This window comes from Amphiura filiformis, chromosome 3 (genome assembly GCF_039555335.1).
Source record: "Amphiura filiformis chromosome 3, Afil_fr2py, whole genome shotgun sequence".
Lineage (NCBI taxonomy): Eukaryota > Metazoa > Echinodermata > Ophiuroidea > Amphilepidida > Amphiuridae > Amphiura > Amphiura filiformis.
The window spans coordinates 30111532-30134241 of NC_092630.1; the positions used below are offsets into that span (position 1 = coordinate 30111532).

The following is a 22710-nucleotide window of genomic DNA, read 5'->3' on the forward strand; positions in this document are numbered from 1 at the left end:
CTGTGTTCCCCGGCACTTGCGCACCTGTACTAACTGCTGGTCCCAACTCTGACATTTTCTGTGGCACTACAGTCGCACCCCTACTCGTGTCTGAGCCTTTAGACCCCAATTCAGGATTCCAGGGGGAACCTGAACCAGAGAAAAGGGCAGGAGCCCTAGCATCGGTAGCCCCCTTGCCGCCTAACTTAAGCGGTAGCGGGCCTCCTTTGCTATCACGCGCCCGTTTCTCAACTAACTTACCCGACTTACCACCTTTTGAAGGTCTCTGCTTGGATGGTCTAATTCCCAACTGCTGACCTCGCTCCAAAGCGCCAAACTGCTCCTCTGAAATCCCTATACATATGGTACATCTGGCGGAACGCGAACACTCACGATGAACATAACAAAGTAAATGAGGGTCCCAGCCAGGAACCGTGATGGGCACTTAGCACATCGACGGAAGACATAATATGGTGTCCTCCACGGAAATCATAATATATAGAGGATACAGGTCACTTCAAAGTACTAGCAAGATGGTATAATCTTTATTATGGTAATTAGATTTCGATTAAATTTTATTCAATCTACACAGAGAACGGCACAAAATAGAGATTATATAGAATATATCTCTATAAAATATGACTATAAAAACCCGTCACTCGACTTTCGATATAGCTTCACTGATAGTAGCAATCCACCATCACACAACTTTCACCTACTGTAACGCCTCTGGTATGTTGTCACTAGTCTAATTCTAACAACTGCCAAGAACAACAGGGAAAACGCTATATGAGTATAACAAGTTACGGATATCATATATAGAATAAATTGTGTGATTAAACTATACAGCGGACGCTCTAGCAATGCCTTCCAAAAGCTAGGCAATCACACGGTAACAAAGGGCGTATCTTAGATTAGCGACCGCCATGTTTTAAGCGATCGCGGGAATCGAAAAAATTTGACTAAAGGACACATCCCGATAGTTTAATGAGTTTAAAAGTTCCCCATGATACTTAACACTCTCCGCTATAACTGCTATCCTTCCGATTGCAATACACGGCTGTTTTTAGTACACAAAATCGTTCACCAACAAGTACGACCGTCGGAGCTCATAAGCAACACGTCTTTCTTGGGCGGTGACAAAAAAATTTTGAACAGGGATTGTTGCACGCATGCGCTCAACTCAAAGGGCGCCGATAGGTCGGTCTTAGGGACAGGTCAGAAAAATCTCTGTGTGAGAGGGTTTTTGTGTTTCGCATAATCGGTAGATTAATGCAATTTGTATTTGTATCAACATTGAAGGTGGGTAGTTCTATGTATAAGTATGGGAATTTTGAAATTTCAAATGACTGGCAAAGGTAACTTTCTAGCACTGCTTTCAATCACAATCATCTTTTGACTTTTGTATCAAATCTTGATACTCTCTCAGTGTAGACACTAGAAATTGTTTTAAAAAGAGGGGATAAAGTACAATTTCCCTTTAGATTCAATTTATTACAAAATAAAACTATCACCATTAGGAATGGTAACTCCATCCCATGCAGCAGCAGACACATCTTTTCTGAAGCATGTTTCTCCCACACACCTGCTCCCATTCCAAAGCATTAGGTACCCCAATCCACACTCATATTCTCAATTATGTCTCCCAATCCCTAATCATCCACTCGTATTCCCAATTTTAAATCTCGATAGGTTTAACAATGGGTTTCCTTATGTGCCTCATATTGGCTCCCGGTTCCTGTGGTTTGAATGGCGCGTGTACTCCGTATGGTCTTGGTACAGGTAATTCCACTTCATTATCTGGAATGTATGCATTAGGACGTGGCTCGGCAGTGGTAGTCACACCACCAGCTATCAGATATTGCTCCTCGTCCTCTTCAGCCTATATTTAAAAAGAAGTAAATTTGATTGTTAACTTGATTGAGTTGTAAACTGCTATGCAAAATCAAATCAGCAAAAAAAAGACAAACATATTACATCCAAGACCTAAAAAATATCTCGGGTTTTTTGCAGTCTCATGGGCTTTGAAACATGCTGCGCGTATTGCACATTTCAGCGCACATGTCTGTTATTGATCACTACTATACTATGACCAGCTTGTAAATGGGGACTGAATAATTATTGCCTATGACAAGTTAATAATAGTATATATGACACAATCTGGTCCATGGAGACCAAAGGAGGCATTTTTGAAAATTAAGTTACTATAATTATTATCAAAAATTAAGCTATCATTTGCTGAAAAAACCGAAGGTCTAGCATACTCGGTTCTAAAGTTTTGTGATGCCTATTTTCTTATGTAGTTTATTGGGGTTTTTTTACTCCATATTTTTCTATTTATCTCAATTTCACATTTGCCACCTTTGGCCTACATGGACCAGATCGTGTCACATATGCAGATCGTGTCACCGTTACATTCTCATTGTCTATATAAATAAAAGAAAGTCGCTCAATCTTGTCCAGAAGCAGGCTCTGAGATGCTTTCATTTTCAGCTCTGATTTATTCGTATTTGATCGGGTACATATTGCCATTCAATCATCTGACGTTCATTTTTGCAAAACTGTTCAATCACTATGGAAATAACAAAAAAAAATGGTCGGTTGCTAGGCCGTTGAGGTCAATAACCTTATGGGTCAGGTCATGACAGCAAACGCGTCAAATGCAAGCGGTGTCCAACACGCGCTGTAAGTGGCGAGTCACGCACCTGCGCCGTACATCGGCACCATGGTTTCACACGCATTGCGGCGCATGGTATGGACGCACTTAATGTTGGCTAACTGCGCGTATAGGCCTACGTATGTGTACGTGACTGACCGCTCCTGTTTACTAACCGCTCCTGTTGACTCAACTAGCGGGGACCCGCGCGAAGCTTTTACACAGTGTACACCAAAATACAATTGTTGTCCTTACCATTCTTCTGAGCTCTGCATCATCAAGTCTCCTTCTCTCGTCTCGTACCATCCGTTCCCAATCTCTGGCAGCTTCCTCTGTAGGAGCCTCACCCTGCTCCATTCTTAGATAAGCCTGCTCAAGGGTTGATTCTTGACCTCTGACATCTTGCTGCATCTTAAGGGCTTCTGCTTGTCTCATGGAGAGCTCGGAGACAGCAGCCATCATCTTACGAGTAATTTCTTTGATCTTAGCTTGAAGCTCATTAACCTGTTGGAAAATAATTTTGAAAATTGTCAATGTCATTAGCATATGCTGCAGTGATTAGAGAAATGCCATTTTATCTTGCCTAAACTTTGTTCATAAAGAACCTTGCAATAAAAAAAAAAAAAAAAATTGTTTGATTGGCATAACATGAAAAAAAAAAAAAATTAGGGTAGGTCGGTCGGCAATTAAAAAAAAAAAAATTTTACACACATTTTAAGCTGAAAATCATGAATTTTTCTTCTTTTTTTAAATTTTAATCTTTTTTTGATTTTTTTATTCATTTTTTGCAAAAAAATAAGAAAAAACTCCAGGGTCGGGCCTATTATTAGGGTCGGTCGGGTTATGCCAATCAAACAATTTTTTTTTAGGCCTAATTGCTGAATGTAAGTATATAATGCACTCACCAGAAGTAGGAACTGACTCCAAGTTTGGCCTTTTCAATTTTACAGACAACTGCATGTTCTACACCAATTAAAGTGCAACTTTACACACAGTAGCGAGTACTAGTAAACATATTTTAATTAGCAAAATGTTGATCTGCCTCAATTTTATTCAAGTGCACAAATCTGGCTAATCAAATAAAAATAAATTCTTGATTTGAACTGTCAGGATGAAATTTTGTATTGAGACTTGCACTAGTATTATGGCTTCAGATTACTATTGGGGTTGTATCTCCTTACCTTCTTTGCCAGCTGTAATGTATCCTCCTTGCCAGTGTCCACTTTACTCTTGACCCTCTCTGATAGCCTGGTCACTTGCTCAAAGATAAGATCTTTTTCTAAAAGTTGCTCTTCTTTTTCTGCTAAACGAATCTCAAGCTGAAAATTTAAAATGAGATGGCATGTGGAATTAACAGTTAGGAGTATTATATGTTAAATAAGAAGTTACGGTCTGGATGTACTTGGCTAGTTACTTCAAATGGATGACAAAAGCATTTTTCAATATGTGGTCTTTCATTTCAAACCTTAGTATCAATACTTAAAAAAGTGGTTTAAAGTACTTGTTAATGATTGCATTCAATTTATTTCAACTTCCCTTTTTTTTTCTTCTCATTTATAACAATTTTCAAAATGTTTTAAGCAGTCAAGTTAGCTCAATTGATAAGGTGTTGGATTATGGTGCGAGAGGTTGTTAGTTTGAACCCTGGCGATGGTTAGTACGCTCTCGTGAAGCTGATCCTCATTTGCAATTGATTATATATGGAATGTGTAGCGTATGCGCTCTTGAAGCGGCAAAGTCCCTGTGTTGTTGTTAAATGGTTTATGGAATGAAGTGGGCCGTAGTGGTCAGCGACAAACTGTAAAGTGTGCTGAGGCTTGTGGATCAATGTCTAGATGTTGCGCCTGTGCGTAGTGCACTATAAATCACTGATTTAATGATATTTGACTTACATCCTCTATCCTGGTGTTGAGATGTGACGGGTTAGGATCTTGACCTTCCAGTAGTCTCACTCTCTTCTCATCATACGGATTCTCTAATTCCTTCTCTAATTCATGCATACGATCCTGACAGGAAGCCAGCTATAAGAAAAAGAATAAAGGACAACTCGTATTACATATGAATGTTGACGAATTTGATTGTGCCTCACGTGATCACATGAGCCCTTCAAACCTAATATCTTCCGCTCTTCTCCAGTGTGCCTCTGTGGCCCAATTGGCTATAGCGACGTGCTAGTAATACGAAGGTGGCCGGCTTGAATCTGGCCAGATGCACTGATTTGTTTGTTTTTCAATGTTTATGTGTGCTGGCTGCTCTAGGTAAAGATTAAAAATTTGTTCATCCTATCAATCCAGAGAACTAAGTATAAAATTTTCACATATGAGCCCTAAGATTTGGAGCTTAATTTCTGTTTCATATTGTGTTGGGTTTTAAGTCTTATTATAGACAAGACAGCTCACTATAACATTGGAAAAGCTTGCAAGTATAAAGTATAGCATATATTGTCACTTCACAAGGTGAAGGATAACAATTCAAATTCAAACTACAAATTAATTTTCATCAGGCAATAAACCAATAGCAGCTAACCTTTGATAAGATTCACTACCTGCATTGATTTTTGTCAAAAACAATTATATGCACATATTTCTGGATGTAGCTAGGCAGTATTTTCAATTTCATTACAGGTAGATGAGGACATTTCAGGCCACTATGTGGATTTTTTTACCATCAAATTTGGGATTTTCAGCTTTTGCTTTTTAAAAGAAAGTTAAAATATATATTTTACAAAGTTTATGAATGAGGTTAAAATCCCAGTCAAGGATGATTTTTCATCCGTAGTTAACTTGTGGAAAAGAAATAATTATAGATAATCAATGGAATACACATCCAGAAATACATAAACATGGATTCCTTCATGTAATTTTACACGAAATTAGGGTTAGGGTTAAGGTTAGGGTTAGTTTAGGGTTAGGGTTAGGATTAGGGTTATGATTAGGATTAGGGTTAGGATTAGGGTTAGAGTTAGGATTAGCTTACACGAAATAATTACATGAAGGATCAACCCAAATGACATACCTGTATTTGCAGTGTCACAAGTTCCTGTTCTAAAGCCGTCTTATTAGGTAGATTCCGTCTCAGTAATTGGATGGCTCTCTTCTCCTCACCCATCTGCATCTTCAGGAATCTTATCTCTTCCTCCCTGGTGTGCAACTCAACATCACCTTTACGTATCATGTCTTCTTGGATGTTCACTTTCTCATAAAATATACAGACTTCTTCATTGCGTTCTATGAGCTGGACACCTCTGTAAAATTTAAGAAACAAGAGAATTGTCTTTAAAATGTTTGAAGATTTGTTGATTTTATTAGACAGAAAATATGTGGGTCTAAACTTGAAGATCAAACTGCCAAGATCATGGACATTCAGAGCTGCTTCCTGGCTTATTCTGCCTCAGTAAGTGTTGTTCTAACAAGCCCAGGATCAAAAGTAGCCTCAGCAGCTGCCTTCGATTTGGGACGGGCAGCGGTGGGTTAAACGCTTTGGCCCCGGGGACCCCACTGTCCAGCTGCACTACTGTCAGCACCTCTCAACTCTCAGCTTACAAACATCTTATTGCTTCTAGCCAACCAGATTATATGTTGCTCTTAAATCTCTGTAAGTTTTTGAAATAACCTCTACTCCCTTTATTTTTTTGTTTGATAGGGTGTGAGAAATTAATGATTGCATAGCAATCAAGCTGTTCCATTTAAAATCCACACTGCCCCTGTGGAAGATTTAGCTAAAGTCTTCCACAGAAGGAGTAACTTCCATTTGAAATACTCACTTCAATTGTGGAAGATTTAGGGAAAGCCATAATACAGGGGATGTATGTGTCTCAAAATGGTTTACCCTGACCAATGACTCCCCCTGTGGAAGATATTTCCAAAATCTTCCACAGGGGTAGTGTGGATTTCGACTGGAATAGCCCATTTACAAGTTTCAAAAATACAATTTCATCAGGATAATTTTTGCAATTTTTAATTTACCTCTTTGTTTTGATAAATTGTAGTATTTGCCGATTGCATGACCATATCAAAACAAGATTTTACCCGCTAAGTGTGTATTGCATTTGTGTACGCCTGCTTTAATTGCCGCGCACGCTTTGCTAAAGCCTTCTGGCATGTTGCAAGAAAAGTGTGAGGAAAAAATTGCACTTTTTGCACATGCGATTGCAGGGAAGACCTTGTTTTGGTAGCAAGATAGTGGATCCATGCAAAGGGCGAATAGTTACAAACTTACCTGTCATTTCTGTGTTGTACAGCAGTCTCATATCTCTTCCTAAGTTTCACCATCTGATCTTCAGCCTGGTTGATCATCAGATTGAGTTTAGCAATGTCCAGTCTCTGTTGCTCCCTCTTCTCTCTCATCTCTTCTTCTATACGCTGCTGCTTGCCAAGCTCATTGCGCAGTTGGTCTCTCAGGACAACGGCATTCACATGTTTTAACTTGGCTTTTTGAAGGTGCCTAGATGGGAACAAAATTAAAATCAAAATATGCCAATTATTTAGCATATTGTCACCACAGCTAGAATCCAGTTCACAATGATCTGATATTGCTTTTTGGCAAGGTAACATATGTGACGTGTCATGTCAAAAGGAGACACTTTTGGGCAGGTTATCATTTTTGAGGTTTTTACATATCTTAAATATAGATATATTTTGCTCCACAATGCCGTTTTCCCCAATGAAATCGGACATTCCTAAGTGAAGATATTGAGTTCGTAAGTTATGGTATCATAAAATTGGAAATTGAGATATTGGCCTTTAAAAATATCATTGACAATGTTGAGAGTAGGAATTGCCTTGAATAAATGTATCAAAAAATACAAGATGCCAGTTATATTCCGGTCTGAAACTATCAGACAATATTTTAAACGTTAAGCACATTACAAATTTGCAACAAACCCAAATTGTGAAAAAATCACCCCTGGGCAGATATTTGGCTATTTCTCCATTTACGATCCTGCCCAAAAGTGTCTCCTTTTGACATGACACGTCACATATTACCAAGGTTTACACCTAATGAAAATTTTAAGGGGCAAAATTCCATTACATTTTCATCCATTTGTCATGTGTTGAAACTCTATTCCCAATATCTACATACAAGACTGAATCATTCATTGTCTTCTTTGTCATTGGGTTATGCTTGTGCTTGTTAATGACAAATCAAAAACAGTGTGTTCAAAAGTGATGGACACTTTGATAGTGAGGCTTCCAATGTACCTGTTATGTCTTTGCAAGCTGTTGTGTCAAGAGCTCATACTATAGATGAGTTGACCTCAATGTTTATCAACAAAGGCAAGGGACTGGTATGTCGATATGCTTGAGTGAACCTTGTGCAATCACTACACTGTTCAATAGGCTTATTGTGATGTGGCTGGAGTTTTAAAAACACAAGCCCTGAACAAAATATGATGCGCGCGCATACTGCCAGGCAAAACACAATGGAAATTGTGATGATATATGCGCATACTGCCAGAAGTATGTCAAAAGTCAACTCATCTATATGTTCTAAAGTATGTTTCACATTTCAGACACAGTTTTAAAGGTTGACTGGGAAAGTCACAGAAATTACACAAAAGTTTGTCACTCGCTCGATCAACCACTGCATTGACTGACTGAGGATGCCAGCCTAATCTATATACAGAAACTGATCATGAAAAAAGATTCTTTATACAATATTCATTTATCAAGAGTAGTCAAAGGCCTCTTACCTTTCTTTTGTATGACAAGATGTTCTTAGGATCTCAATTTCATTCTGCAAGATTTTAATCTTCTCTCTCATCTCAGCCGCTTTCTGTGTGCTAGCCTGGATGAGATTGACACACTTGTTCCTCTCGTTCTTGATCACATCGTACATCTTAGCAAACTCTTTTAACCTTGAGTGAAGAAAACACACAAAGTTGAAATAATAATATTAATGGGCTATTCCAGTTAAGGTCCACACTCCACCTGTGGAAGATTTAGCTAAAGTCTACCACAGAGGGTGTAAGTTTTGAATAGAATAGACAATTGAGTAACTTCCATTTGAAATACTCACTCCAGTTGTGAAAGATCATTCAGTTGTGTAAAGTCGTAATACAGGGGGAGTACAAGTTTCAAAATGATTAACCCACCTATTACATTTGAAAACATACACCCCCTGTGGAACATATTTCAAAAATATTCCACAGGGGTAGTGTGGAATTCAATTGGAATAACACAATATGCTACAATATGATACGTCTGAGTGGTTTATTTGGCGAGGGCAGCTTTAGCTGCCCGAGTTAAGTAAACCACTCAGAAACGAGGACGCGAGTTGTTAATCGGTGATGAACAACGGTGAAACATGATTGAATCCCTTTCAACAACGAAACAAGCAAAAGATGTCTAATTCACATGATTCTTTCATTCGGAATGTCCGTTTGTCATTGCCACTCAACCTTACAAGAAGATCGCTGTATTTCTCTGTTGATATCAGCAATAAAACTCAAGCGTTAATATTTAGCTGCTACCGCCAACATCAGAGAGTTCATGTTTACGCATACGTTCCAGGCATGACAACTTTTATGCGCTCATGCGTAACGCGTAACCTTGCCTTCGCGTATACGCTACTAGACTGTGGATTCATCACCGATTAACAACGCTTGGCTCCTGTACAAAGGTATAGGAAGAGTTGTTGAATACATTTTTGTCCATTTCCAACACTAATAAAGACACAGACCAGTGAAACAAAGCCTCATATATATAGAGGCATATGAGGGTTGAATTCTTAAAAATGCATTCGCACAAAGAGTAAGGCCTAAAAAAACAAATTGTTTGATTGGCGTAACATGAAAAAAAAATTAGGGTAGGTCGGTCGGCAATTTTTTTTTAAATAATTTTTTTACATGCATTTTAAGCTGAAAAGCTGAATTTTTTCCTTTTTTTCAATTTTAATCTTTTTTGATTTTTTTTTATTCATTTTTGCAAAAAATAAAAAAAAAAGTCTAGGTCTGGCCTATTTTTAGGGTCGGTCGGGTTACGACAAACAATTTTTTGGGGGGCCTAAATTGCCTCAACACTAATAGGCTACTGATACGATTCTTTGGTTCATTTCCCAATTGCTATAATAAAATGTTAATAAACAATTATCAAAATTTATTTACCTGTCATTCATGTCTATCTGCTTATTTGGCTATTCTATTTAAAATCCCCACTACCCCTGTGGAAGACTTTGGAAATATCTTCCACAAGGGGAGTATGAATTTCAAATGGAATGAACGCATTAGCAGCTCCATTTTGAAACACACCCTTCCTCAGCGGAAGATTCAGGTTGAATCTTTCTCAGTGGGTGTATGAAATTCAAATGGAGTTGCTAAAGTGTTCATTCCATTTAAAATTCATACTCCCACTGTGGAAGATATTTCCAAAATCTTCCACAGGGGTAGTGTGGGTTTTAAATGGAATAGCCTGTTGACTAATAACTTCATGACACAAAATACAAGACTCACCTAATCATCATTTCTTGATATTTTTTCTTATTATCAATAATGGAGAGATCTTTAGCTTTCAAGTCATCCAGAGCCCTATGATATCTGAGCTCAGCTCGCATGAAATCCCTAGCTTTCTGTTCCCTCTCGTCTCCTTTGATGGCAGCTAACCTAGTCAGCTCAACGACCTCTATGCGCAAGTCACTCTGCTCATATAGGAGGCGCTCTTCTTCTGCTATACTCTGTTCTACTTTGACTTGTTCAACTGCAGTGAGAGAGTTCTGTGAGAAAATTGTATTGGATAGAATTAAGAAATATTACTGTATTTATCTATATTTTTACACTAAAATAAAAAAAAAAGGACAAATTAATTTACAGTTACAACAGGATTATATGGAACTAGATTTCGCGGTTCTCGGGTTGGTTGGTTCTCGTAATAGCCCTATCTCTAATCCATATACCTGCCCTGACCTTTTAAACTACTACTGCTGAAATACATGGAATAGGCATATGCACACGTTCCGTACCGTATTGAAATATGTGTTGAAAACCCGGGGTTGAAAATAGGCCTATTGGTCCGATGAGATGCAACTGTTAGTCACATGCATGACATGCACTCTGTAATGCTTTCCGATGCCCGCACTGCGCCCGTCGGTACTCCGCGCACACGCCCGTTGATACTCCGCGATTGCGCTCTACGAGCACACGATAGCGCGCGGACAGACGGACAAACTCTCTATAATTAGTATTATGATGGTCAGACTTTGAAAACTGAAATACCCAGAGAAAATATCCTGCACCATTGTGACAGGACCTTGCCGAGGTATCTTGCCCTGAATGTTCTAAAAATATGTGTCAACTAACGAACGCAGTCACAATGTGAAGTTTTACATAACTGTGCAAAATCATAACTTTAGATTCTTGTGGTAAGTCTGTCACACAATTTGCCCCCAAGTGTTTCTGTCGTCAACCTGAACATTCACCGACTTTCAGTATGTAAACAACTGCCATTCTTCTCTGGCTGAAACTGTATGGAAGAGAAGAACGGCAGTTGTTTACATTCTGAGAGTGTGCACAGCGTAAACACAGAAGTGGGGTTCTGATTAGCTGATTCAATCGTCTGACAATCATAACCTATCTATCTATCTTGCGGACGCATCCGAGAAAGAGTTTACAATTCTTTTCCAGGAATCTCTATCAGCCATCAGATTTGGGAGGTCATTAATTTCTTGATTGACGTCCCTTGCCACACAGTCGATGTAGTTGAATGGTCTTCTTCCTCTACATGTTCGTGGAAGCCTCATACAGATGACATCTGAAATCATTTGGTCTTTTGCACGGTAGCAGTGGCCTGCAAATCTGGCTCACCGTTGAGCAACGATGGAGGACACCTGTGGAACACCATCATAGATCTCTGCTTTGGTTTTATGTTCACGCCAGGATATATTTCGAACCCTCATCACAGCCGGGTGTAGGTACCATCAAGACGGTCCTGAAGATCTTTCTTCATTGTCCAGGTCTCACTTCCATATAAGAGGATACTCTCTATGCAGGCTCTAAAGAAGGCAAGCTTGGTATTTCTTGATATGTTGGACTGCCAGATGGTGTGCAGTTTGTTGCAAGCTTTCCATGCTTGAGCTTTGAAGTCAGAAAGTCTTTCTTGCTGTCGGCAACAAATGAACCAAGGTATTTAAAGTCCGACACCTCCTTGAGTTGTGTGCCATCCCGAGAAAGGATTGGAGTTGGGTTCTTATCTCCATTAATACACATATATTCTGTCTTCTTGGAATTGAGAAAGAGGCCAACTTTGGCGGAAGCATCTTCTAAAGATGACAGAAGATCTTGGGCATCTTGTGATAACGTAGCTGTTAAAGCGATGTCGTCTCATGTAGTCAAGATCGGTTAAATACTTGTTCTTCTCTCTGCTCGTCTTATTGGGCATGATGTCAATCCCTTTGGACTTGTCAGTGTCTATCGACTGTCTGAGGAGATAGTCTACCACTATCACAAAAAGGTAAGGGGCCAAGGTGTCGCCCTGCAGGATTCCAGCAGTAGAGAGGAACTCTTCAGTTGGTCCATCACCTGTTTGTACAAAACTTGAAGGATTATCATACATTATTGCAATAGCATTCACAATCTCCTGAGGGATCCCATAATTACGAAGAATATGCAGCATGGCCTTCCGGTTAACACTGTCGAAAGCTTTTGAGAAGTCAACAAACACAATATATGCCTGCTTCTTTGAGATTTTAAGCTCTTCTATTATCCTTCTAAGGGCTAGAATCTGTGGTGTGGTTGATCTACCCTTGCGAAAACCATTTTGGTTACGTCTGAGAATAGGATCTAGATGAGGAGAAATCCTGTTGAGCAGCATAGTGTTATACAGCTTGGCAGCAAGTGCTGACAGTGTGATACCTCTATAATTTGATGGTTGTGAAAGATCCCTTTCTTCGGAGAGGTATAATTGTGGATCTTGACAAGGCTTTTGGCTTATTTCCTTCATGGTTTCATTACAGAAATCAAGCAGTTGCTGATGGAAGAGTGGGTTTTTCCAAACAATGGCTGGTATGTTGTCAGGACCAGGTGTTTTTGACTTGTTGAGCTTGCTCAGACCTTTTGCAGTTCCTCCATAGTAAATGGACCAGTGTGTATTGGGAGATCGTCAGAGACATTGCTGTTAAAGAACGTATCTTCAAGGTTTACGTCTTGCTCTGGTTTCCCTAGTAAGTTGGAAAAGTGTAGAAACCAGTTGTCACGACGCTCTTCAGATGTATTGCCTTTCACTCTAACCACAGGAGCAGATTTGGTGTCAGTTATCTCCGGAGGAGTTCCCAAGAAGCTGCATGTTTATATTCACGATGGAGGGTGTCAAGTTCCTCTGTCTTCTTTTGAATAGAGGACTCCAGAGTTTCTGTGTAGGCTTTATCAAGAGTAACTTTGGCCGATTCGAGGAGCTTTTGTGAGGCTCGGGTGGATCTAGCATTGTGTTTCATAGATGCACTCTTTAAGACATCTCTTGCCTCAGTGACTTTGTCTGATGCAGCAATGTTGTAGGACTGCTTTGATTTTTTAGGGAGCATCTCCAGTGCAACTTCCTCATTAGCCGCAACTAAGGTATCATAAGTGGTGCTAATATTGGGTTCTTGTAGCTCATCGTGTAGAGAACTGAAGCGGTTATAGACTGCTACCACAAACTGCTCACCCAGGATGGTGTCTCTGGTAACCTTCTTCCAGTCAATACGTTTCATTGGGTCTTTCATGGAAGTTCTGCATTTCCGGTAGCTGATTTGACATTTGCATGAAACAATCCTATGGTCCGAGTTCACACCCTCGAAGGAGCTGTATGCACGTGAATTCTTGATTGAGTTGATCCACTTCTTTCTTACCAGGACAAAGTCTAGTTGAACTAGTTGGCCATTAGGACACCTATGTGTCCATAATCTGTTGATGCGGTTTTGAAACCTTGTGTTTGTGGCTATGAGGTTATGTTCCTGCATGAAGTCTTTCATGTGGTTGCCATTTCTATTGGTTTCTTTAGCAGGTGTGAAGAGAGCATCCAATGGCCCAAGCTGAGCATTAAAGTCTCCTCCAATTATAAGTAAGTTATGAGCTGGGATGGCATTAACTGTAGAAGAGAGTTCTTGGTAGAAGGAGATAACAGCTTCTTCAGGTTGTTCGTTATGTGGACTGTAGCAGCAGAGAACTGTGGATGTTGGATTGCCCAGCAGAGAAATTTCTATAATCCGTTCATTATGACTAATAATGGACATGCAGGAATTGATGGCTCTTGGTGAGATTAAGAAGCCTACTCCACCAGTGGCAGCATTCCTTTGGTTCTTCCATGCTGAAGAGGTGACTAATCTGTATCCATTCAGATCTTCCTGCAAGAGGGAGTCATTGTGACAAATCCGGTGTTCCTGCAGACATATGATGTCAATGCCATAATGTGCGGCTTCATGAGCAAGTTCTTCTTTTTTTCTAGTTAGTTGAGAGTTCTGATGTTGAAAGTGCTGATGGTAAATGGTTTTTCTTTTGTACAAATTTGTCTTGACCATCCTTATCTGCATCAGGTTTGGTCCGTCCAGGGATGGTATCAACTGGCTTTGAGATCAAACCGTCATTGATGTTAGCATAGTCTAACGGTGACTTAGATGGTCCAGACTTCATAGCAGGGGCTTTAACCCTGGTGCTTAAATGTAAACTCATATTTCTTGTCAATGGCTGAATAAGACAGAGGTCGCCACTCCTTCTGTCATAGAGGATATAAAGGAAAGACAATCATAACAGACATGGTAATTGGATTAGCCGATTACGCATCAAAACGTTGGTCGGCGCAAACAAAGCTCCGCGTATGTCGCTCATTAACAGGGCACTCGTGTCAATCTGAGCAAGGGACTGCCGGTCTTCTCTGAAGCTGAGTGTAGGCCATTTATTCAGACAAACACAACCTTAACATCATCATTTTTATTTTCAATGCAACTTTTGACTACAATCCTGCTTACCTGTTGTGCCAGCATACGTTTAGTCTGCTCTACTTCACGTTGTAAATCTTTGCGTTTTTCGAGCAGTGTGCCATCATCTTTGGGACCATGGTCTGCTTGTGACTTGACCTTATCATAAACAGACTGAAAATTAAAAAGAAGTAAACATTATTGCTTTTAAGAGTTGTTTTGTTTTATTCTTGAAATATGATCTTAATGTGCTTTCTCAACTAAAGTCTGCACAAAAAGAAACTCAGCTGTTATAAACACGCCTATAGCTTCGGAACTAATAATTGTTTTCACATTATTTCAACATAAAAAGATGGATGGTTTATTTACGCGCACTTTGATATCTAAATTGTCCAATTTTGTTCAATATTAACAATGCAGCAGTGTTTTGGAAGAAAAATAGCCGAATAGAAAAGTTGCAGCTATTTGTATTGATTTTGAAGTGAGCGTGAAGATAATGGCGGGCTTTACGTGCTACCGTGCTGGCATAATAACCATTGATCGCTGTAAACTGCAACTTTTAAAATCGGGTATTTTTCTTTAAAAACACTACTGTGTTGTTAATATTGAACAACATTTGACAAATGTGGCATCAAAATGTGTGTAAATAATTCATCCTTCCCTCCATGTTAAAACATTGTGAAAACAATTATTAGTTCTGAAGCTATAGTCGTGTTTATAATAGCTGAGTTTCTTTTTGTGCAGACTTTAGAATTGAGTAATACATACCACATGGCCACTAATGACTGGTCACAGGGACTTTCAACACATAATTGAAATAAGATAGATAAGATAGACTTGATTCAGTTGAAAGGAAATATGAGTTGCAGCAGAAAAAGCATGTGGGTTTTCTATTGTTTTTGTTTGTTTCTTTCATAACAATTTCAAATTAAAGTGTATTGCATATGATATCAACAAAGTGTTACACCTATGATTGATTTTGAATTGCTAAATATCCAAAAATATTACAATTACATATTCATCAAGAATATTTCCCGGGCAAAGACTGAATTACATACATTGTACAGGTAAAAATACATAAGATCTGCATCCATAAAAGAAATGCATGGGTGCTCGTTAAAGGTCTAGACTGATTCAAAAGTATATCCAAAACATCAAAATGTGTTGTGAAATTTTATTAATTTACAATTGCAGTTCCCTTTTTTGAGGTCTTTTATGCAACAATCAAATTGTTGCATAAAATACCTGAAATAAGAAATAACAACAAAATATGCTACTTTAATGTGTTTGCCAATTAAATGTAATCTCTCTACACTCAAATACACTACATCCCTATCCCAGTCTTATTAACTTTACCTTCGTATGTTCCTGGGCATCTTGTGACACTCTCAATTGCAGCTCTGTTTTCTTCAGATTTCTTAGATCTCTCTCTTTTTCCCTTAATTTTCTGGCATAGATGTCATGCTGGTTCTTCTTCTCCATCTGGACATGACGAAGACTCAAATCAAGGGTTGCCCTGGGGGAAAAACAAGAAATTGGCATAAAGGTCAAACATATCTTACATTAAATGCCCACTGTATCATGTCATGTTAAAGAAGGAACACTAGTCCAAAGATATGGTATGATCAGATAAAACCTTGTACATGTACATGAGCATATCTCCAGGAGCAAAAACACCCATCAAATAGACTGGGAAAACATAAATGTGCTGGAAAAAGAACCCACAGAATTTTCCAGAAGAGTCCTAGAAGCCATTCACATCAGGAAAAAAGGACCAAACTTGAACAGAGACACTGGACTGGACTTAGATCCAGTCTGGGACAACCTACTCATACCCAAGACCACCAGGGGGATGAGGACAACACCTTTGACGTCATCTGCTTCTAGTGTGACATCATCGTCAACAAGCCATAAATCATCAGAGCCATAACATCCGGCTGAGGACGCAGTTGGTACTGTGAAAGCGCTCCCGGTAAGTAGTGTTGAAGTCAAAAAATTCTTCTAATTTAAGATAAAACCTCTCTGTACTTTGTTCACCTCATTATATAACACTTCATACATTATACTTCAGGAAGTGACAGGTGCATTCTGTTAGGCAAAAAAAAAAGGTGTTTGCTTGTCCTCGTCCAACCGACTGTCTCGGCAGTCCCGACCGTAGAACTTTTTTTTTTTTGAAAATTTTTTTTTTACAATTTTCTCGAAAATGTCATGAACTTTTCGTTTAAAAAACTGAAGATTTAAATGAAATGTTGTAAAAACCATTTCCTGCATGTTTGCGTCTATATACAAGTAAAACACTTTTGAACTTAAAAAATGCAGTATTTTAAGTCTGCCAGACACGTATATAGGCATACATGTCAAATAAAGTAGGATTTACCTTGAATTTATCTTTGGTGGAAATTCTGTGGTCAGTGGGTGTTTTACATAATAGTACTTCACATTATACTTTTGGTACATGAAAAAAAAAAAGATATAAGAAAAGAAAAACTTTTCCCGACCGACCGACCCAACATCTGAAAGTGATCTATGGACAAGCAAACAATTTTTTTTTGGCCTTATTAAGAGACAGTTCACATACCCATCATTCAACTCACATGCGCCATTTTTAGGGTAAATCTGACATTGATTGACTCCCTTTTTTGAAGAATTTGTCACCCAATGACTCACTATTTTCAAAGACTTTTGCCCAATCACAGAAGTTTCAAGTACATCTGCTAGCCTTAAGTCAAGTTCTTACTCCACATCGCAGCGCGATGCGATGCTGCGATGCTATAAAAACTGAAATTTGAGCCAGGTTTTTACGAGCTTGGCGGTAAACATTCTCATAGCGCGGTGGAAATTTCGGTCCGCGATGGAGTTGAATTTTGTTCAACTTTATAGCATCGTGCTGCGATATCGCAGCCGTGCACACTTATGATTGGATGCTGTAAAATCAAGGTTGGTGGTATGACCATAAAAGGAGATACAGACCCCACATGCTTTTAATACTCCACATCGCGCGATGAAATTAAAATGTACATTAATTTCATCGCGCGATGCTGCGATGTTTTAAAAGCATCGCAGCATCGCATCGCGCTGCGATGTGGAGTAAGAATCGGACTTTAGCCATTCATTTAAGATCTACAAAGAAAATCCTGAGTTAAATCAGGCAACCTGAAATTACAGCCAATGCAACTTCTCACATTTGAATAAAATCAACAATTAAGTTGCAGCAAGCAGATCGTTCAAAAGACCACTTTTCAGGTGCTTCATCAACCAATGAAACAATATTTGACTAGTCTGTCATCAAATGATGCGATTTAATCAGCAAAATAAGTTACTGGTCAAAAAATTAATACATAAATAAAACAAAAAATCAACAAAAACAATGCAATTTTGCATTCAAATTATTTTCAGTAATATCTTAGGAAACGCAAATTCAAAATCAATGGAATATTAAAGGACTCGTTTTGCTTATGAAACTGCTACACCAGTGTGTTAGCTAGCCACCCATCATTTTGGATGGGCAGTTTGCTGGGACAGGCAAAATTAATGGCTGTGACATATGCTAATTTCTAAATATAATGCTAAAAATAAGTTTCGTAAACTCAAAACAAGACCAGACTAATAAATGAAGGGGCAAAGATCTGGCTTATGTTTTCAGGTCAAATTTTGGACAGAGTTTTGGTGACAATGACAGGCACTTGTCAAATCATAGCTAAGACCCTGTGCAGGCCTGAACGCAGGATTTCATTTGGGGGTGCTGATTTTGAAAAAGTGAACTTTTTCCAAGGGGAGTGGGGCAATTTTGTGAAAAGTGGACTTTCTTCCCAAAATGTTGACCTTTTTGTCCAAAAACGCGTAAAAAACCTGATTTTTTTTGCTCGCTACACTCGCAAATTCTTAAATTTTGGGACTTTTTGTATACTTTTCCAAATTTGGGATGGGGGTGGGGGGGAGGGGGAGTGTGCTACACTTACCTATCACCTAAATAGACAGCTTCTTTTTCCTTCTCATACTCATAGTCTTTCATCCTCTGATCAAATTTCACCTGCGTATCTTCCAGTTGTCTCTGTGCTTTTTGTTTCTCCCTCTCCAATTGGAACTTTTCTTCTGTCAAACCCTGTTGTCTATTTAGTAATTCTTGTAGACCAGCAGCAAGCTCTGCGTACTGCTCATCAACCTCACCTCTCTGCCTCTCTACTTCACTGAAAAGTGAAAATTATAATTCATCTGATTAAAACATCTCCTCTAGATATAATGCAAGAACATCGTAATTAAGTGATACAAATGCAATTACATCATTCTAATGAATAATGTGATCAAGCACCATCAGTCACATCGTGGGAATATTTTCTTTGTTTGTACTGTCTAAAGAATACTAAAACTACTCGTATCTCAGGAACCAAATGTTCCCTTATTATATTTTTTTTTCAAACTGTCACATTGTAAATTCAAAACACTTTGGTTTAAAAACAAAACAAAAGTGGATATGCCTGACATCAGGCTCATTTGGCTTGATTGCATTTATAATGATATGAATTAAAATGAATTAAAAAGTTGCCTCTGAAACTTGAAGATTTTGTTACCAGTCCTCAAGTGGCAACACCTAGAGGACTGTGTGAGTGGCAACACTATTTAATAGTTTATAGAATGATGTGAGGCGTAGTGGTCAGCGACAACCTGTAAAGTGTGCTGAGGCTTGTGGATCAACATCTAGGCATTGTGCCTGTGCGTAGTGCACTATAAATTAGTGCACTTTTTTGCAATATTTTTTTTAAGATGATGCAAACAACTTGTGAATTGTGAGAAATTCTGACAAAATCAATTGTATTTTTGAGGGTGACAGTTTGAAGTGCATGACCTGCTTAGATAAGGACTATGCCCTACAATTCTACCTGATTGCTAAAGTTTCAAAATGGAGACATTCATGCATAATTGATCCAAAACTGCCACACTTTGAAATGAAAATCAACAGGAAAGTGTAACATAACAGCTCCGAGCGGTTTTGTTGAAAATTTTCTCCAAAACATCTCCAAAGGTTTTGAGTTAGTTTTTTTAGGTTTTAGTAAAATTATGGTTGAACGGGAAACCCAAACTAGACATAACTGCATTTTTACCCAGCCTTATCACATAATTCAGAAAACAACTTTAAGAGTAAAACTGGGATCATAAAATCTTTCATGAGACTGCGCCATTGCAATTCAATGATACAACAACCTGTTAGTTTTTGGACCCAACTGTTGTAGATACCAAGCTCTTCTTTTAAAAACTTCATTTAACAAACAAAAATCCCTAATTGTATACCATACTTACTTCTTCGCCTTATTCATCTTATCCATCTCCTTGACTAGTTGCCCCGGTAACGAATGCACCTGTACCAGTTTATCCTTAAGGTTCTCTTGCTCCTCAATAAATGTCTCTAACTCCTTATTCTCTAACTCAATCTGCCTATCCCTCGTCCCTAATTCTTCTCTCAGATTTTTAGCTTCCAGTTTACGCTGGCCAATTTCTATCCTCAGGTCTTCGATCTGCTTGTTTAGTTCTTTGGTTTGTTTTTCAATTTCCTCTTTTTTAGGAAGCCTGTTATATTCTCTTTCCAACATTTTTTTCTCCTCCTGTAAACTGTTTTTAAAGAAGAGAAATACAATATTAAACATATTTGTACAACAAGTTTATGATCTTAACGTTTTCATTTTAACATAATGGAAAATTATGGAATACAATAGATCTATGCATACCCACTACATATGGGTTTTAAAGTTATCTACATACCCTGCCATGCTTACAACCATTATTTCTATTTCTTTTTATTATAAAGCAGTTTTCGGACACATCTGCAACATAATATTTGCAGTAAGTGCATGCAATCATGCATTCAATCAGTTGACTTAGTTTGTCAAACACATTGGACTTTTATGGGGTGGGATATGTATACTATCACTTTGTGTTATCACATGTGAAAATACCAACCCTAATCATGTACCTTCCTTGAAACCTCCACTGACCACTGTTTTAGTTGATAACTGATTTTGTTGTGTGTGTGTGTGAAACTTGGGTGAAAACAGTGAAATTTCCAAGAATGACCGTAAATGCGATCCACGCTGATCCGTAGTCTCAAGTTGCCTTCAAATTTCTGCTTGAGGATGGAAACCAATTGGGTTTTAGTGGCCCCAGAGAATACAATGTATGTGACTCACTCTGACAAAACCAGGAACAAGTCGCATTTTTGACATTTCATGATTTGAATAAAAATGTAAGCACTGGACATTAAGCTTTAAAATGATACCAAAATTAAATAAACAGCATCAATACTTTTCAAGATATGGATAATTTTGTAAATGATACCTTGATATTTTTGCCAAATTGCTATTCTGAGAAATGGGCCAATAAGTTTCCTGCCTTACACACTATTCAATAGGGATTATCATAGTTAAACTGTTATATATTGATTAAATAAACCTCTTTTTAATAAGTACTTTCAAGGATTTGAAAGTCCACTTAGTCCCACAGTCAAATACCATTAAATTTAAGAATTCTAAAATTTTCAATTTTTTATGGGAATGTCATCTTTAAAGGCCTGTAACTCAACAACGTGCCTAGCGACTTGTTCCGGATTTTGTTGGAGCTGGTCACATATATTTACAACACACTCAGGGCATAATACATTCATGATACAGTGAGTATCAGAATTCTGTAGTTTTACATAATTATATCCTAGTAACAGTGTGTATATTCCAGAGTCAAAGATACAAACCCATTTAACTTACTTTTCAATTTTGAATTCAAACTGGTAATTTCTTTCATCTGATTGGTTGATTTCATTATTATGTTTTAATAACTGCATCCTCATCTTGCTGGTCTCTGTGTTGCTACTCTCCGGAAAATTATCAGCCTTTTCCAGCTCCATGTTCTGTTTTTCCAGAGTGTTTGTGCTGTGTTTGGCATTCTGAAGAAGATGACTCTCAGAGTCGCGTGTTCTATTATGCAAAGGAAGCAAAACAAAGAATTTAGTGCATTTAATTTAAAGGCCTTCATGCAAAAATGTAGCATGACGTACTGCATGGCAAACTTTTGATGAGTTTGTGCTATGTATGTTATCTGATTTATCTGGTAAAATGCCTATTGCTACAAGTGGTAATCTATGTATAATGTTAAATTTTGTATTTTCATATAAGCTGGATTATCATTTGTTGGTGACGATGTAAAAATCAATTTGGAAAATGTTCCATATCATTATCGATTCTCTTGTTTAAATGATGTATCAAAATTTATAAAATGATGTGATCTGCTGTTATTATGGTGTTTGGATTGAACAACATGAGCAAAGCCCTGGGCCCTGGCTATGTTAATTATAGCCATTATATTGTAAAGTGGAAGTGTAAAAAAGCTAAAGAAAGGGTAAGGAAGGGTTAGAAAAGATGAGTGCCACTCACCTTTAGAGGTTTTAACTACAAAAAAAATGTTGGAAATTGAAAATCATGCACTGATAACCAGTAACCACAGGAATATTAAGAATGTAAATTTCATATTCGCAAAACAAACCAAAAATGTGTTCAAACCAAACATACATGTCTAAACATGTCTGAAATGTGCAAAATATGATACAACCTTCCCAGGGCCCATGCTTATAAAACCTTTTAACAATTTGCCCATTGGCATAAGGTTAGGCCAGTTGCTATGGGTAGCAACTTGATTATCATACACAAAAACTTTTATAATGCTCAAATTTACAACTAGACATCTAACAGCTTATAACTTGCCCAACATATTTACAACTCTCTTTATTGCCTAGATGGCATGGGCAAGTGCCAAGCCCTGATCCGTACCTTGCCAGCATACGGTGAAGGTCAGTGTACTTTGCTTTGAGTTGAGCTACTTTAGTTCCAGTCAACCTGCCTTGTTGAAATAACTGTAAGAATAACAAACATTAAATAAATAAAAACAATCAATTAGCAATATAACAAAATTTCTTTGCTTAAATCAAATATACTTGTATGCGTATGTTTGACAGTGGCGTAACTAGGGGGCAAGGGGGCAATGTGCCCCGAGCGCAACCACTAGGGGGGCGCCAAATCGACCTCACTGTAAAAAAAATTGAACCTACCATTTGGCATGCATGAGCATGATTGCAATTTATTTTAATATCATAATACCGATGCCATTTCCACACCCACACATCTAAGATATTCTCGGGTGGGGGTAGGGGCGCCAAT

At 38.2% G+C, this 22710-nt stretch overlaps 1 protein-coding gene across 1 annotated transcript in view; it reads right to left on the bottom strand.

Moving 5' to 3' along the window:
* Positions 1-1458: 1458 nt before the first annotated feature.
* The window catches only part of LOC140148335 (coiled-coil domain-containing protein 146-like), a 32777-nt gene continuing 11525 nt past the window's right edge, over positions 1459-22710 (bottom strand). The window contains exons 3-16 of the mRNA XM_072170252.1: positions 22324-22406; positions 21265-21474; positions 19811-20119; positions 18475-18702; positions 15872-16031; positions 14567-14689; positions 10086-10345; positions 8328-8492; positions 6854-7078; positions 5651-5879; positions 4528-4656; positions 3817-3954; positions 2891-3139; positions 1459-1861 (exon numbers count right to left, since the gene is read on the bottom strand). Coding sequence (XP_072026353.1) covers positions 1658-1861; positions 2891-3139; positions 3817-3954; positions 4528-4656; positions 5651-5879; positions 6854-7078; positions 8328-8492; positions 10086-10345; positions 14567-14689; positions 15872-16031; positions 18475-18702; positions 19811-20119; positions 21265-21474; positions 22324-22406 — 2712 coding nt within the window. The 3' untranslated portion in view covers positions 1459-1657. The remainder of the gene's footprint in view (positions 1862-2890; positions 3140-3816; positions 3955-4527; positions 4657-5650; positions 5880-6853; positions 7079-8327; positions 8493-10085; positions 10346-14566; positions 14690-15871; positions 16032-18474; positions 18703-19810; positions 20120-21264; positions 21475-22323; positions 22407-22710) is intronic.